Source organism: Salvelinus alpinus, chromosome 12 (genome assembly GCF_045679555.1).
Source record: "Salvelinus alpinus chromosome 12, SLU_Salpinus.1, whole genome shotgun sequence".
In the NCBI taxonomy this organism is placed as follows: domain Eukaryota; kingdom Metazoa; phylum Chordata; class Actinopteri; order Salmoniformes; family Salmonidae; genus Salvelinus; species Salvelinus alpinus.
Window position 1 is genome coordinate 15,285,381 of NC_092097.1, and position 18,491 is coordinate 15,303,871.

At 44.8% G+C, this 18,491-nt stretch overlaps 1 protein-coding gene across 1 annotated transcript; it reads left to right on the forward strand.

The window, feature by feature from the left end:
- Positions 1-2,928: 2,928 nt before the first annotated feature.
- LOC139535594 (protein snail homolog Sna-like) lies at positions 2,929-6,628 on the forward strand. The gene is made up of 3 exons (XM_071335165.1): positions 2,929-3,223; positions 3,810-4,322; positions 5,092-6,628. The coding sequence occupies exons 1-3, from the start codon at positions 3,148-3,150 to the stop codon at positions 5,277-5,279; spliced, it is 777 nt and encodes a 258-aa protein (XP_071191266.1). The 5' UTR covers positions 2,929-3,147; the 3' UTR covers positions 5,280-6,628.
- Positions 6,629-18,491: the final 11,863 nt, after the last annotated feature.

An 18,491-nucleotide genomic window follows, 5' to 3' on the forward strand; every position in this document is an offset into this window, starting at 1 on the left:
TAATTTCGATTAAGACATTCATGAGCGAGCTAGGACGGACTTGGTCAATATAACTATTTGTTCAGCACTTTTGAAATGTACAGCGACAGAATTCAGAACATGGGCCGTTCTTACAGTATTCTCCCTGTACACCAAGTCAGAACATTAGGATAAATAAAAGGGGCATATAAACAGACAATGAAAGCTCTTCTAATATTTGACAATTACATTTCTCTAAAACAGGCTATAGGCTACATGTGCACCACCAAGTCAGAACAGTAGGCTAAGTTATGAGAGGGAAAGGCACCAAATTGTTAGGGTGAGGCACATGGGCTACTAACATCTTACTACACAACAAACACTTAGTATTACTTTCTTAGCTACAGTATACATATCTCCCTGGCATATTACATCATTTATGTAGCAGCATACAAGACGTTTTTGGACTCACCTTGTTGTGCTGTGCTCACTAGAACAGGAAGATGGTGCGGCGGTCCTTCTTATGGACACATTTTGTCATTAAACTTTGTCATCAAAGTCTGGCATTCTCTGGATTTATGGTGCTTTCAAGACAACTGGGACCTCTGAAAAAAACTAGGTTGAAACATGACGTCAGGGATCTTCAGGTCGGAGCTCTAGAAAGAGGCCCGAGTCCCCGACTTGGAATTTCGAGTTGGATGGCCGTTCAAAACTTATTTTCCCAGTCTGATTTTTTTTTTTCAGAGTTCCCAGTTGTCTTGAACTCACTGAAGTCTAAGATTTTCCAGTTCTGAATTTCCAGTTGTTTTGAACGTGGCAGAATTGACAGCATGGTCAATGTATTGAACCTTTTCTGGCCCATGGTGTGTTGCGAGTTATTATTAATCCTTTTAAGCTTGGAAAAGAGAACCTTAAACCCTGTCTTGGACCACACACCCTCTCCACTGAATTGCGGGCTAGTGATTTCTTTACAAAGCTTGCAGTTTGTCACTAATTCAAATCAAATGTATTTATATAGCCCTTCGTACATCAGCTGATATCTCAGTGCTGTACAGAAACCCAGCCTAAAACCCCAAACAGCAAGCAATGCAGGTGTAGAAGCACCTAATTCCTTCCAAACCACTCATTGTTAAATTTGCGATTTCTAACTTGTTGTGTAATGTTTATGTTCAATTGTCGATGAGCACTAATACGTTTTATCTAATTTATTTTCATGTTTAGTTATTTTTATTTATTTTATTTAACCTTTATTTAACTAGGCATATGACAAGGATTGAAAAGGATTTGCCAGTAGATTGTCGACTTGATTCATGATGATGACTGCATACTAGCTTGCTAGCTAAGATTTTGAAAGTATGATGTTGTCATGATCAGTCCAATCAAAGTTAAGTTAGATAACGTGATTTGACATCCTTTTATCTGTGGCCAATGACCTTGAGCCTTCTTGGATGGGCACTTCTAATGTAAGTCTATGGGCAGCACCCAAGAGGCTTACATTTTCGAGCTCTCCCTGTAGATGTTGTGCTTACTAGTGTCCCCATGAGTGACAGAGCACTGAGCCAATCATGGTGCAACTAGAGAACATTACCAACCCTTAGGCTCTGTCATTTACACTGGCTGCCCCACCACAACAGAAAGCACGTGTTTTTTGAAACACCTGCAAGCTCAATGCAGATGTAGGACATCAAATCTAATTTATTTATAAAGCCCTTCTTACATCAGCTGATATCTCAAAGTGCTGTATAGAAACCCAGCCTAAAACCCCAAACAGCAAGCAATGCAGGTGTAGAAGCACGGTGGCTAGGAAAAACTCCCTAGAAAGGCCAGAAACTAGGAAGAAACCTAGAGAGTAACCAGGCTATGAGGTGTGGCCAGTCCTCTTCTGGCTGTGCCGGGTGGAGATTATAACAGAACATGGCCAAGATGTTCAAATGTTCATAGATGACCAGCAGGGTCAAATAATAATAATCACGGTGGTTGTCGAGGGTGCAACATGTCAGCACCTCAGGAGTAAATGTCAGTTAGCTTTTCATAACCGATCATTCAGAGTATCTCTCCCGCTCCTGCTGTCTCTAGAGAGCTGAAAACAGCAGGTCTGGGACAGGTAGGACATCTTCTGTGAACTTGTCGAACTGAAACCTGCTGATATTGAACTTGATTCAGATACCAATTCCACCCAAAAGGTGGCGTCATGAAACTACCAGCAGCAAATGAGGCACTGGTACCGGTAAATCAGGTGTTTTTACTTGACATAATGCGTGCTTGCCAAGTGTTAGTATTCACACAATAGTTAGTATTCACACAATACTAAAACAATTTTCGTATCTGAATAAGGGGTCTGTTATCCAAATGTTGCATGTTGAACATGCTGAACAAAACCATTAGAAAGGCCAGTCGCACCCTGTGTGACCTGGCCTATAACGCCTATGTAGGCTAGCATTGATGGAATCGGCACACACCAAACCATCATTCTTTTGTTTTAGACATACTGACGTCTTAAAGAACACGCATTATTGTCTTGAAGTCGAATAAGAGACAATAATGCTTGTCTGTATAGTGATCTGACAAGGTTGCGCAAGTCTCCATACAAGGTCAAATTAAAAAAAAAATATATATTTATTTAACTTTTATTTAACCTGGCAAGTCAGAACGATCACGGCCAGGTGTGATACAGCACGGGATCGAACCAGGGTCTGTAATGACGCCTCTAGCACTGAGATGCAGTGCTTTACACCACTGCGCCATTCGGGAGCAAATAGGACAACGTGTTAATGCACGAGTGTTTAATTTGCATAATTGGAATAGCCAATACTATTGCGTGATGTGTGTTATCTGCAGGTCAATGCGATCAAGGCCGGGTGAACGCTTTGGGGAACATGTTTGTGTTTAGGAATGGGTAAGCGAGTGGTATCATCCTGCGCTCATGCGGAGGTGGGGTGTGCCCTCAGGGCGTCAGAGTATTTCAGCAGAGGAGAGAGCAGCATTTTGGAGACAGTCCGTTATTTAGACAGTCACACAGTGGTCCACAGTTGAGCAGGTTGAGACAAACGGGTAGACTATAAGTTTCAGGGATATATTATTCTTTTTATACCGCTATTCTCATGTGGGAATAGTCATATCTAAATCATATTTCCAAAGTTTGAACCCGTGACTGGTGGATATTTTACGAACATATTTCGCAGTGGAAAAATGCCTCGTTCTTTCTTGGTCAAAAAGTATTTCGCCAATAAAAAACCCAACTATAGTGAACTGGAGTGTCAAAATGGTGAGTAGCTTTACGTTATTTATTAATTGTATGACGTAGAATGCATTACATAAATACATAAAACATTACAGAATAGGTAGCCACCTGTTTTCTCTATTATTCTTCCTTACAATAAACCTCTGGGGATATGTTTTACTTGATCCACTTTTACTTGTGTTGCCCAAACATAAACTGTCTCCACGTTGGCAACCTTTACAAATCATATTCGATTTTTTCAAGTAGGCTAAGGCTCGTTATAAAAAAGGTAGTTCCCCCTAAACTGCACAGAGCTACAATACATTTTTTTCTACCCCATGTGAATACGTGGGAGGAAATGGCACATGAAATCTCTGCTTGGTTGAATCTCTAATGTTTCTGGTGTAAAATGCTCTGGAATTTTATAAAGATATCACAGAGAAACCTGACAGGCAGTTGTTGCTTTACAAGTTGAAAATATATGGCCTATCCAAACTTCATGTTATCTATTCATTATGTTGTGTTCCAGTTACATTAATTACTGTATATGTCCATGATGAAAACGTCTCAGTATCTGTTAGCTGTGCTGTAAATGTATCTCTATAACCTAACCCTCTTCCTCATCCCTCAGCCACCTCGCTGGAGAGGTACCCACTAGCTGAGCTTCCAGCAGGGGACAATAACTCAGCTGCCACCTGTTACACAACAGGACTGGTATGGGACGTGAGCTTCCTTCCAGCCCTCTACGTCCCCACATCCCCCACTGATGCCTCTCCCACCCCTGGTCCCCTGGACCTCAGCTCCCCATCTAGCCTCAGCAGCAGTGCCAGTAGCAGTGGAGAGGAGGATGAGGGGCGCACCTCTGACCCACCCAGCCCTGAGCCCACAGACACCTACCACCCCCCCCAGCGCCCCAAACGCACAGGCATCAAGAGCCATGGGGCCCTGACCGAGGACGAGAGAGTGGCCCCAGTCACTGCAGCAAGGCCAGCCTTCTTCTGCAAGCACTGCCCTAAAGAGTACACCAGCCTGGGGGCTCTGAAGATGCATATCCGCTCGCACACACTACCCTGTGTCTGCCCCACCTGCGGAAAGGCCTTCTCCAGGCCCTGGCTGCTGCGCGGCCACATTCGCACACACACAGGTAAGAACTCCTACACTTTCCATTGGGTATTACTTTGGTAGAAGACAGGGGCAATTATTCAGTTAATTAGATCAACACTTGCAGTTTGACCAACAAGCCCAAAGGGCTTTGTATTGATCACTCATTGTTTTCTACCACACTGTAACAATGACTCCCTGAGAATTATCTTATCATTGGCTACTCTGCGAGACAACAGAATGCATGATAACATTGTGATGAAGGGGACAAAGAACATAAGGAATCTTTCAGCTTTCAAACTGCCCACTTACTACCAGCAGCAACTTGAAAGTAGTAATCTAATTTGGCACTGATTTAATCATGTTAATTCAAGTGTGGTCCTGATCCTGACACCAGATTCATATTACCCTTTAAATGAGCTGTATTCAAAGAGGTGTTAATTAACCCCTCTGGTGAGCTCAGAGACAGCCAAATTGATGTAGTTGTGTGTATTGCTAATCAAAGCAAAGGTTCACAGAACCCGTCTCATACACAGGCTTACAATTTTTTTATTTGTTCCTTTATTTAACTAGGCAAGTCAGTTAAGAACAAATTCTTGATTTACAATGACGGCCTACCGGGGAGTAGTGTGTTAACTGTCTTGTTAACACTGTCATGACAGATTTTTACCTTGTCAGCTCGGGGATTTGATCCAGCAACCTTTCGGTTACTGGCCCAACACTCTTACCACTAGGCTACCTGCCACCCTGCAACATCAGTTAGTGTCATGCATCTCTATCCAATGCTCCTCCAACCATCTCCTCCTTCTCAGGTGAGCGGCCATTCTCCTGCCAACACTGTAACCGTGCCTTCGCCGACCGCTCCAACCTGCGGGCGCACCTGCAGACCCACGCTGAGGTGAAGAAGTACCAGTGTGGCGTGTGTTCTCGTACCTTCAGCCGCATGTCCCTCCTCCAGAAACACAGCGCAGTCAGCTGCTCCACCTCCTCCACAGCATGAGCAGGAAGGGGCCATGGAGTTATCCCCACAGAGACCTCATGGCGGTAGGGGAGTCTACAGACTCATATCACCAGCAAGACCAGAGGAGCCTGAACCAATCTGCCAACAGAGACCATGAACTCACCGTTAACTAGTAGGAGAGGAAGTTGACCCTGACTCGTATCTCTTTGGATGGAACTTCCACAGCCATCTCAGTTTCAATCTCATTTAAAGAAGAAGAAGAACATTTTTCAAACTCCTCCCATTTCAAGTCTGGTAAATGTTTTGCACTGTAAGTAACTCTGTACTCCTGCCATTCTCCCAGTCCCAACTTAGTTTTTTCCTCATATACAGTAGTGGATTCATGAGGGTTAGTGGTGCCATTGTTTTTGTCTATCCCGGCCTTTGTCCTGGCCAGACAAGCTCAGGATCATCGTGGCCTAGACACAGCTGCTGAGAGAGGTAGGGGTGCGTGTGCGAGATACATCTCTCAGCATGACACACACACACACACACACACACACACACACACACACACACACACACACACACACACACACACACACACACACACACACACACACACACACACACACACACACACACACACACACACACACACACACACGTCCCTGGTAGCGTGGTGTAGATAGACAAGGTGCTAACAGGTGCTCTGGCCCTGACCTTCACTGGGCTGATAACAGGTGACTTCCACCTCCCCCAGAAAGAGGAAGTATGTCATCATCACAAAGAGGATGGGGTCCGTTGGTCCCTTTGTATGCATGTCTCCAGTGGGTCCGTCTTAAGCTTTTACTTTGACTACATCAAGCCCAGATGTAATCTGATGTGTTTCAATGACAGGATAAAGCCATTTGTTTCTGTTGTTATTCCTTATGGAAGCTCTCAGCTTTCAATGTCGTTTTAATTCCTGAATGATAATCTAAGCCATGCACTCCAGGTTACCACAGTGTTAATTATTGCCATTGTTCTCTACAATGATAGAGAGAACAGTCTTTCCCATGCCATTTTTGTAAGATATAAACTTGTTTTATGAAATGTATTATTTCTAAACCAAAGATGTGCCTTCTTGTCTCAGCTGGTAGGATTACTATTATGCATCAAACAGTCAGAACTGTGGGGAAGGAGGGGACCAAATTACATGTCTGAAATGTTTACATCATAGAGGCATGGTTTCACAGCCCTGGCTGTACAGAGGTCAATTTTACATTTCCTAAACCTTTTATGGTTTACAGTGCGGTGTCCAGATTGTATGTAGTCTTTATTTTTACTGTTTGTGTTTTTCACTTCTATTTCAATTATTTCATAGCAGATGGATTTGCATTCAATAAAATAATTTATGTTTATAAAAAGTATTGTTTTACCTTTTTTTGAACGAGAGTCTAGCACTACTTATACAACAACCATATATGCATGTTTGGTTAGAGACTGTTAATTGGAATAGGGCTCTCTTTCAACAACTGGAAATGTAGTCTGTTGGGAGTGAATGAGCAGTTTGAATTGCCCATTGTGACGTTTAGTGGGAGGCAGGTGTGCAGGTGAACACACTGAGTGATGGACAAGGACTACTGCGTACACCGGCTCAATGTCTCCATCTCTCCACCTGCCACCGCCTCCTGCAGCCACTGTGCAAACAGTGTGTGTGCGTGTGCAAGTGTGAAAGAGAGAATAGATTTGTTGGCCAACATTCATCTTATTTAAACTTGTTCCAGGTCTGTATTTCCTTAGTTGAGGGAGTTGAAGCTCCTACTTTGTAGCCCAGACAGTGAGTCAGAGTCTGTTTAGCCAGGAGAGTCTAAGTTCCCATGGTTCTCTGAGTGATCAGGGTTGGGTTTCCCAAAAGCATCGTAGCACAAAGATCATCTTTCGTCGATTTAGTTTAAATTGAATTAAGATCTTAGTGCTATGATGCTTTTGGGAAACCTAGCCCAGGTCTGGTCACAGAGCAGCGAGGGTGCGTGGGCTGTTCCACTCAGCCTCTCTGTCTGCTGGAGCTTCTAGCCACATGGTTCTTAAACTACACGTTTTCTTCTCAGTCAGGGAAATAGTCATTGAGCAGGAGATAAGACTTCTGTGGCGAGCTCTAGACATTTGGTCATACTGCTGTGAGCTAACAAAGAGTCCGATATGGACCGATATGGAGTGACAGGTCTGGGAGATGGATTAATAGTTCAGTCATTTGGTTGTTACCATTGCACCTTTGACCTGGATGTTCTTATACAGCAGGCATATTAAGTTCCAGCTGCTTGGAATTAATTCAGAGTGGTTTTATGATGTAAATTGTTAGCGTGTCCTCAGGCGAGGGTGTCGGCTCGGCTAATAAAATCACATAGCATTGCAAGTTGAAGTGAGTAACGGTTTGAGTCAGATTATGCTCTCTAGTTAACTTATTAATACTACATTGGAATCACTCATTCTGCTGTATGAATAATGTCTCTGTAGTTGAACTTCTTTCTTGCCACAAAGCTTATATAGTAGGCCTACCCTTTTGAAATCCAGCCACCAGTTGAACCCCCAACATATCATAACCCTCACCACACTCCAAGTTAGTGTATATATGAATCTTTTTGGGGGAAATTAAAACAGTACTTGCTCCCCCACTCACTCCTTTGGGAGATTAGAATGCCTGGTTCTGAAATGTGAGAACTTTTTCCTGCTGCACGCTTCCCAGTGCCAGAACACTCATTGTAATTTACCAAAGGGGCTGCTATTTATGCCATTAAGTGTTTAACATTCCAGAGCCCCACTGGGTTTGTGTATTCTTCTCTCTCTCTCCCTGCCTCTGGCTGTATATCTATTTATGTACATATATGTGTTGAGCGTGAAGTGTCCCTGCAGAGCAGCAGCTCTCTCTCTCTCTTCACAGGAGGCTCAGCTCTCCTCCTCAGAGACAGGCCGGCAGGAAATGGGAGTTTACATTGGCCTACTTCACCCAAAAAAGACAGGCTAGGAGCCGAGGAGCTCAAGCGCTAACCCTCACTGCTTACTGCCACTACACCATATCCCATCCCCCCACTGTTCTCCACTGTCCCACCCACACCCGCTCCCAGGCCCAGTCCCAGTCAGGGGGAGAGAGACAGCGGCCTTCAGTGCAGCAGCAGCCAGGGCTCACAGTGGGCTCAGGGCCTGGGATACAGGAAGGAGCTGTCAGCCTCCCATAAACACGACTCATCCTGCGCAGATGACACAGAGGGCTTGGGGGTAGCGCTCCCCGGCCACCCCGCTGCCAACCCGCAGTTTTACACTGTGTGCTGCTAAGTTCCAGACTTGTGGATTCCTACGGGGCTTTCCTTCAGGCGCCGGTCCCCGTCTGTGGTTATCTTCTCTGCATGTTTTCCTACACAGCAGTGAAGTACGCTGATTTCAGGGAGCCGTTACGCTGTTTTTTCAATGTGGTGCCGTGCTGAGAAATATAAACTCAACAGCAGAGGGAACAGACTAAAAGTAGTAGTTCTCAGGAGAAATGTAAAGTATCATTGAAATATTTTCTGTTGATTGTCTTTTTAAAATTAACTAGGGTGTGTTTTACTTGCAATAAAGTTATAATCTCCTCCTGAGTAGCTCTCTAAGCACCTCTCGTCCCCCACCCTCGTATCCTATATAAAGTCTTCATAATAGTCTCCTCTCTGCCTGTTGCCTGTGGAGAGGAAGCTCAGACCAACGAACTCACCCAGATGTAAAAATCTAGCCTGTTAAGTCTCCTCTGTCTGCAAATAGGCCAAGGACAACCACTGCATCTGGTAAATAAAGAACCCAACAACAGTAACACCACAAGTATGCCTAATGATGGATTTCATCAGGGTTTGGAGTCTGCCTGAGGCCAGGATTGGAGAGGTGGTTGAGTGGTTGGGGGGGAGGGGGGGTGCATATTAAAGAGTAATGAATCACACACTCAGTCACAGGGTCGCCGTGGATGAATGTGCTCTCTGTTTTCCTGGAGTCTGGAGTTTACTAACTGATGACGCAGGCTGCACTTGATCAGAGACATGTGTTGCTGTGGACTCTGTGCCAGTGAGAAGCAAGGAGAGGGGGAGAGGTGGAAGGACGGATGGCGCCTAAGCCCTCTCCCTCTCTCTTTCTCTCCCTCCTGGGCATTGCCTCACACTGATGCTTGTGAGATTGGGGAGGAGGGTTGTCCCGTCCCACTCTGGGAAAAATAAACCCAGCCTTTTAGGCCAGGACAGGAAACAAGGGATCTTCAGTGAGCATCTTGACCTAACTCCATCAATTCCTTTACCATCCTCTTCTCCAAACACACTCAGGGAGAGGGAGAAGGGAGAAAGATTGAGGGTGAGAGAGTTTGTGTACATAACTAATATTGCCGAACAATTATTGAATTATATCCAAAAGGGAAGTTTTCATTGCCTGTTCAGCCTCACTTGAACCAGTAATTTTTTTAAATTCTTTTTTAATTTCCCCCCTTTTCCATGTCCAAAGACTTAAACCTTAACTTTTGCAATAAATGGACCCATTATCCCTTATCAATAGTCACTTTCTTCAGTTCCCAAAATGATACGTTTTTCCAGAATTTCAGTGGAAGGCAACCAAAGAAACATGTGATCCACGGGCGAGAGAGAAAGTGATTTTGGCGATTGAAAGGAGAAAGGATGTCGAGAAAAGTGGACAAAAAATAACTACTGTAGAAAAAAGGTCACGTCCGCTGACTGTCTGCTTCTCCCCCATGTGAGCTTTAAATTAAAATTTTAGTTACAGGACAAATGCTTGGTTTGACCGGGGAAATTGACAACCTATCTCATGTCAGATTTCACTAAGGGGTCAGGATACTCTAACTGTACTCTCTATGAAGAATCAAGAATGATGAAATCCTGACTGCATAGTCATAGAAAGGGCTAAATGCTCTGAACAGTGCAGATGTAACAGAGTGCATTTGGTTCTGCCCCGAACAGGGATCGAACTAGTAACATTCTATATAGCAACACTTGTAACTCAAAGCCAACTGCCTTAGGTAACAGAGCAAGATTTGATTTGATTTTTGATTTTAAGAGATGATTCGGTCCTTGATCAACTCCTTGATCAACGGTTGGCATTAGATCTCAGGGTGATGCCACTGATGTACTCCAGCCAACATGCTACTAGGGAGTTTCACATCTACTACACAGACAGTATGAAATCAAATGTTATTTGTCACATGCTTCGTAAACAGGTGTGGACTAACAGTGAAATGCTTACTCAAACCAAGCACTTCCCAAAAATGCAGATAGAAAGAAAATACAGAAATAATAGAAAAGGAAAACACATAATAATAGAAGTAATAATATATACACAATGATTAATGATAACTTGGCTATATACAAGGGGTGCCAGTACCGAGTCGATGTGCAGGGGTACAATGTAATTGAGGTATATATGTACAGTGAACAAAAATATAAACGCAACATGCAACAATTTCAAAGATTTGACTAAGTTACAGTTCATTTTTGTTCAGTGTATGTATACTGTAACTAGGAATAAAGTGACAGGTAGTAAACAGTATCAGCAGCATATGTGATGAGTCAAAAAAGTTTGTGAATAAAGGGTCAATACACAAAACAAAAATATAAACATGTAGTGTTGGTCCCATGTTTCATGAGCTGAAAAAAAATACCTGAAATGTTCCATATGCACATAAAGTATGTTTTTCCTAAATTTTGTGTAAAAATATGTTTAACTCCCTGTTAGTGAGCATTTCTTCTTTGCCAAGCAGCTGATTAAATAGCATGACCATTGCACAGGTGCACCTTGTACTGGGAACAATTAAAGGACACCTGTGCAGTTTTGTCACACAACACAATGCCACAGATGTCTCAAGTTTTGAGGGAGTGTGCAATTGGCATGCTGACTGCAGGAATGTCCACCAGAGCTGTTGCCAGAGAATTCAATGTTAATTTCTCTACCATAAGCTACCTCCAACGTCGTTTTAGAGAATTTGTCAGTACATCCAACCGGCCTCACAACCGCAGCCCACGCCAGTCCAGGACTTCCTCATCCGGCTTCTACACCTGTGGGATCGTCTGAGGGGGGGGGGGGGGGCAGCTGAGGAGTATTCCTGTCTGTAATAAAGCCCTTTTGTGGGGAAAAACTCCTTCTGATTGACTGGGCCTTGCTCCCCAGTGGTTGGGCCTTGCTCCCCAGTGGTTGGGCCTGGCTCCCCAGTGGTTGGGCCTTGCTCCCCAGTGGTTGGGCCTGGCTCCCCAGTGGTTGGGCCTGGCTCCCCAGTGGTTGGGCCTGGCTCCCCAGTGGTTGGGCCTGGCTCCCCAGTGGTTGGGCCTGGCTCCCCAGTGGTTGGGCCTTGCTCCCCAGTGGTTGGGCCTGGCTCCCCAGTGGTTGGGCCTTGCTCCCCAGTGGTTGGGCCTGGCTCCCCAGTGGTTGGGCCTGGCTCCCCAGTGGTTGGGCCTGGCTCCCCAGTGGTTGGGCCTGGCTCCCCAGTGGTTGGGCCTGGCTCCCCAGTGGTTGGGCCTGGCTCCCCAGTGGTTGGGCCTGGCTCCCCAGTGGTTGGGCCTTGCTCCCCAGTGGTTGGGCCTGGCTCCCCAGTGGTTGGGCCTGGCTCCCCAGTGGTTGGGCCTTGCTCCCCAGTGGTTGGGCCTGGCTCCCCAGTGGTTGGGCCTGGCTCCCCAGTGGTTGGGCCTGGCTCCCCAGTGGTTGGGCCTTGCTCCCCAGTGGTTGGGCCTGGCTCCCCAGTGGTTGGGCCTGGCTCCCCAGTGGTTGGGCCTTGCTCCCCAGTGGTTGGGCCTGGCTCCCCAGTGGTTGGGCCTTGCTCCCCAGTGGTTGGGCCTGGCTCCCCAGTGGTTGGGCCTGGCTCCCCAGTGGTTGGGCCTGGCTCCCCAGTGGTTGGGCCTGGCTCCCCAGTGGTTGGGCCTGGCTCCCCAGTGGTTGGGCCTGGCTCCCCAGTGGTTGGGCCTGGCTCCCCAGTGGTTGGGCCTGGCTCCCCAGTGGTTGGGCCTTGCTCCCCAGTGGTTGGGCCTGGCTCCCCAGTGGTTGGGCCTGGCTCCCCAGTGGTTGGGCCTGGCTCCCCAGTGGTTGGGCCTTGCTCCCCAGTGGTTGGGCCTTGCTCCCCAGTGGTTGGGCCTGGCTCCCCAGTGGTTGGGCCTTGCTCCCCAGTGGTTGGGCCTGGCTCCCCAGTGGTTGGGCCTGGCTCCCCAGTGGTTGGGCCTGGCTCCCCAGTGGTTGGGCCTGGCTCCCCAGTGGTTGGGCCTGGCTCCCCAGTGGTTGGGCCTTGCTCCCCAGTGGTTGGGCCTGGCTCCCCAGTGGTTGGGCCTGGCTCCCCAGTGGTTGGGCCTTGCTCCCCAGTGGTTGGGCCTGGCTCCCCAGTGGTTGGGCCTGGCTCCCCAGTGGTTGGGCCTGGCTCCCCAGTGGTTGGGCCTTGCTCCCCAGTGGTTGGGCCTGGCTCCCCAGTGGTTGGGCCTGGCTCCCCAGTGGTTGGGCCTTGCTCCCCAGTGGTTGGGCCTGGCTCCCCAGTGGTTGGGCCTGGCTCCCCAGTGGTTGGGCCTTGCTCCCCAGTGGTTGGGCCTGGCTCCCCAGTGGTTGGGCCTGGCTCCCCAGTGGTTGGGCCTGGCTCCCCAGTGGTTGGGCCTTGCTCCCCAGTGGTTGGGCCTTGCTCCCCAGTGGTTGGGCCTGGCTCCCCAGTGGTTGGGCCTGGCTCCCCAGTGGTTGGGCCTGGCTCCCCAGTGGTTGGGCCTGGCTCCCCAGTGGTTGGGCCTGGCTCCCCAGTGGTTGGGCCTGGCTCCCCAGTGGTTGGGCCTTGCTCCCCAGTGGTTGGGCCTTGCTCCCCAGTGGTTGGGCCTTGCTCCCCAGTGGTTGGGCCTGGCTCCCCAGTGGTTGGGCCTGGCTCCCCAGTGGTTGGGCCTTGCTCCCCAGTGGTTGGGCCTGGCTGCCACGTATGTGGGCCTATGACCTCCAAGGCCCACCTATGGCTGCACCTCTGCCCGTTAATGTGAAATCCAAAGATTAGGGTCTAATTTATTTATTTCAATTGACTGATTTCCTCATGTGAACTGTAACTCAGTAAAATATTTGAAATTGTTGCATGTTAATGTTTTTGTTCAGGATAGTAGCCACCTGAACCATTATAGTTACCTGGACTAACTATTTAGTAGTCTTATGACTTGGGGGTAGAAGCTATTCAGGGTCCTGTTGGTTTCAGACTTGGTGCATCGGTACCGCTTGCCGTGCAGTAGCAGAGAGAACAGTCTATGACTTGGGTGGCTAGAGTTTGACAATTTTTAGGTTCTTCCTCTGACACTGTCTGGTATAGAGGTCCTGGATGGCAGGGAGCTCGGCCCCAGTGATGTACTGTGACGTACACCTTACCCTCTGTAGCGCCTTGCGGACGAATGCCAAGCCTTTGCTATACAACGGCGTGATGCAGCCAGTCAAGTTGCTCTCAATGGTGCAGCTGTAGTAGAACTTTTTGAGGATCTGAGGGCACATGCCAAATCTTTTAAGCCTCCTGATGGGGAAGAGGTATTGTCGTTACCTCTTCACAATTGTGTTGGTTTGTTTGGACCATGATAAATCCTTAGTCATGTGGACACCGAGGAACTTCAAGCTCTTGACCTGCTCCACTACAGCCCTGTCGATGTGAATGGGGGTGAGCTCTGCCCTCCGTTTCCTGTAGTCTACTATCAGCTCCTTTGTATTCCTTTGTATTGAGGGAGAGGTTGTTGTCCTGGCACCACACTGCCAGGTCTCTGACCTCCTCCCTATAGGCTGTCTAATCTTTGTCGTGATCAGGCCTAACACCATCACGTCTTCTGCAAACTTAATGATGGTGTTTGAGACGTGTGCAGCCACGCAGAGGTAGGTGTTCAATCCCAGAGTCCTTAGCTTAGTTATGAGCTCGGCTCAGAGGACACTATGTTATGGAACGCTAAACTGTAGTCAATGAACACTCAAATGAATATGATATGTTACTCTTGGTATGGTTACATAAGACAGATGGTTACTTTAGGCAAAAATGAAAGTAGGGTAGTTGGTGGGGGTGGATGTATCGGCGTCAGTGTTGGGGAGTGATTACATGTAATTCGTTACATGTAAGGGATTACAAAAAACGTTAACTGTAATCCGTTACATTACCAGCAGTGGTGTAAAGTACTTAAGTAAAACATACTTTAAAGTACTACTAGTTTTTGTACTTTACTTTACTATTTATATTTTGGACTACTTTTACTTTTACTTCACTACATTCCTTAAGAAAAATATTTTCCTTGACACCCTAAAGTACTCGTTACATTTTGAATGCTTTGCAGGACAGGAAATTAGTCAAATTCACACACTTGTGGTGTGTGTGGTCATCCCTACTGCCTCTGATCTGGCGGACTCACTAAACACAAGTGCTTTGTTTGTAAATGATGTCTGAGTGTTGGAGTGTGCCCCTGGCTTTCCATAAATTAGAAAAACAAGAAAATGGTGCCATCTGGTTTGGATGGAATTTGAAATTATTTATACTTTTACTTTTGATACTTAAGTATATTTTAAACCAAATACTTTTAAACTTTTACTCAAGTTGAATTTTACTGGATGACTTTTACTTTTGGTCATTTTCTATTAAGGTATCTTTACTTTTACTCAAGTATGACAGTTGGGTACTTTTTCCACCACTGGTTACCATCCAAAATGTTGTAATCAGATTACAGATACTTTTGAAAAGCTAGATGATTACTTTGAGGATTACTTTAAAAATCATAAAGGAGGTTTGCGGGGGGAAAAAGTATTTGACACTTCTCTGTTTTCTCAATGACATTTAAATCAGCATTGAAACAAGGCGCAAGTTTAAGTTTGTTCCACCTGAGCGAGTCTGACCACAAGTCAGAGACCAACCACTATGATGACACACCAAATGTGTTTGATGGATCGAGGGAGAAGAGCAGGAATAGGCTTTTGTAGGCTACAGTCCAAGCTATGTCTTCCAATGGTGCGACTGCTGTCGGCATCCAAAGATTATCCAACTTGAATAAACGTTTGAAGGTAAGGATGACAACAGTGGTGTAGTTCATGGCGATATGGATATCACTTATTATTGATATCTACATAGCGCGTTGATGTGAATCACACTGCTGCTCTCTCATTTAGCTATTTGCGCCTTACAGATTGTGGTTGTTGTGCATGGCTGTTCACCAATCTAAATGTGTATTTGAACTCAATAATGGTTGAATTCAACAAGTTTAAGCTGCCTATCAATCATTGTTTTTGAAACCAGTGTACAGCCAGTGAAAAATGTGCTCTTGCAACAGCTGCATAGAGCAGATCCCAGCCTATGGAATAAAACTAGGGCTTTTATTGCTCAATCTAATTAATGCTAATAAAATAAAAAATCCATAGGCCTAATGGACACATGCTCAAACTCGCACACTTTCGATTGACTTAAAGGGGCAATCTTTAGTTGCTACATCCATTTTTGGACTTATATACACTACTGTTCAAAACTACTGTTCAAAAGTTTGGGGTCACTTAGAAATGCCCTTGTTTTTGAAAGAAAAGGACGTTTTTTGTCCATAAAAAAATACAGTGTAGACATTGTTAATGTTGTAAATGACTATTGTCGCTGGAAACGGCTGATTTGTCATGGAATATCTACATAGGGGTACAGAGGCCCATTATCAGCAACCATCACTCCTGTGTTCCAATGGCACATTATGTTAGCTAATCCAAGTTTATCATTTTAAAAGGCTAATTGATCATTAGAAAACTCTCTAATGTACTTGTCCTCTTGCTCAGTTGTGCACTGGGGTCTCCCACTCCTCTTTCTATTCTGGTTAGAGCCAGTTTGTGCTGTTCTGTGAAGGGAGTAGTACACAGCGTTGTACGAGATCTTCAGTTTCTTGGCAATTCCTCACATGGAATAGCCTTCATTTCTCAGAACAAGAATAGACTGACGAGTTTCGGAAGAAAGTTCTTTGTTTCTGGACATTTTGAGCTTGTAATCAAACCCACAAATGCTGATGCTCAAGATACTCAACTAGTCTAAAGAAGGCCAGTTTTATTGCTTCTTTAATCAGGACAACAGTTTTCAGTTGTGCTAACATAATTGCAAAAGGGTTTTCTAATGATAAATTAGCCTTTTAAAATTATAAACTTGGATTAGCTAACACAACGTGCCGTTGGAACACAGTAGTGATGGTTGCTGATAATGGGCCTCTGTACGCCTATGTAGATATTCCATGAAAAATCTGCCGTTTCCAGCTACAATATTAATTTACAATATTAACAATGTCTACACTGTATTTCTGATCAATTTGATGTTATTTTAATGGACAAAAAATGAGATTTTCTTTAAAAAACAAGGACATTTCTAAGTGACCCCAAATTTTTGAACATTGGTGTATATCCATTGATTCTTGAAGAATATAACTTAGAAATGCCTCATGAACTCAGTTCAACTGTCACACTCCATGGGATCCCAAAATATAAACTTGTTTTTCTCCAATGTTTGTAAACATTGTAAATGTAAACAAACACTGTTTAGCCTCATAACATGGTTAAAATAATAATGTTGATATCATGGTTGCTCAGTCCTTCCATCCATAGCTCTGTCTATTAATCTGAGAGTGGTTACATTTTTCCAGGCCCATCCCTCAGCTTTTTACCAAAACAGAGGCGGGGTGGCCATTTTGTTATTGTTTCATCTGTGGATTTGCCCTTTAAACAGCTGCATATTATCAAGATATCACAGTGTCAACAACAAAAAAGTTAACAATAGGCCTATAGCAAATGCAGCATATGGCATTCATTTTTCACATGTAAATAGCACTTTTCAGTAGTGCTCAAAGCATGCCATTCCATGAGCGCAGCATTTATTTTATACTCCAATCAATGAGCCCAATCAGTCCTCCATGACAACAAAATAATAAACAACAGAGTAGGGCTGGCTAATAAACCCTTAGGTTTGGGGTTATGCTCAGGAATTTTTTTGGGTTAATCTATACTTCCATATTTCCAAGTTCTATTCTTGAAGATCAAGGGGTATAACATTTATTGGAATGACTGGAATTCTGATAGACTTTGGTTTTTAATGTAAAGATATAATTGAATCGTATTATTATATGTAGTAGAAAGCGATAGGTTAGAAGAAGCCTACATAACCAACCCATAAGGTAAAATGTAACATCCGTACATGGCCAGCTATGCAAACTTTAACATTGATTTATCCTGCAATAGATGTCGTTCAATTGGTAACATACATTTTTGTCTTCTTCTAATTCTTCTTACGGGGAAAGTAATCTAAAAGTAACTGAATGTAATCAGATTACTTTACTGAGTTTGGGTAATCCAAAAGATATGTTACTGAATACAATTTTGGACAGGTAACTACTAACTGTAACTGATTACATTTAGAAAGTAACCTACCCAACCCTGGTCGATGTATAACGTGAACGTCTAGCAACCCAAAGGTTGCGAGCTTGAATCTCATCATGGACAACTTTAGTATTTTAGCAACTTTTCAACTACTTACTACTTTATAGCTACTTTGCAACTACTTAGCATGTTAGCTAACCCTTCCCCTAACCATAACCCTTTTACCTAACCCTTCACCTAACACTAATCCTTTTAGCTAACTCTTTCCCTAACCATAACCCTTTAACCTAACTCCTGAACTTAACCCTAATCCCTAACCCATAGCCTAGTTAAGTAAGCCAGCTAGCCACCTAGCTAGAATTTGTAATATATCATACATTTAGCAAATTCGTAACATATAGTACGTTTTGCAAATACGTAACATATTGTACATTTTGCAAATTCGTAAAGTATAATAGAAATTGTAATACGTATCACATAAAACGTAGTAGCTGATGGAAATCCACAAATGAATACATACGATACGAAACGTAAAACATATCATACTAAATGGAGTTTCTCAGATTTATGTACAGATTAATACGAAATGCTCTGAGACTAGGTTGGGGATGATGGTGTTGTGAGTCATGACCAGCCTTTCTAAGCATTTCATGGCTACAGATGTGAGGTTACCTTGGCGTTCTTGGGCACATGAACTATGGTGGTCTGCTTGAAACATGTACGTATTACAGACTGGGTCAGGGAGAGGTTGAAAATGTCAGTGAAGACACTTGTCAGCTGGTCAGCGCATGCTCTGAGTACACGCCCTGGTAAACTGTCTGGCCCTGCGACCTTGTGAATGTTAACCTGTTTAAAGGTCTTACTCACATCGGCTACAGAGAGCATGATCACACAGTTGTCCAGAACCGCTGGTGCTTTCATGCA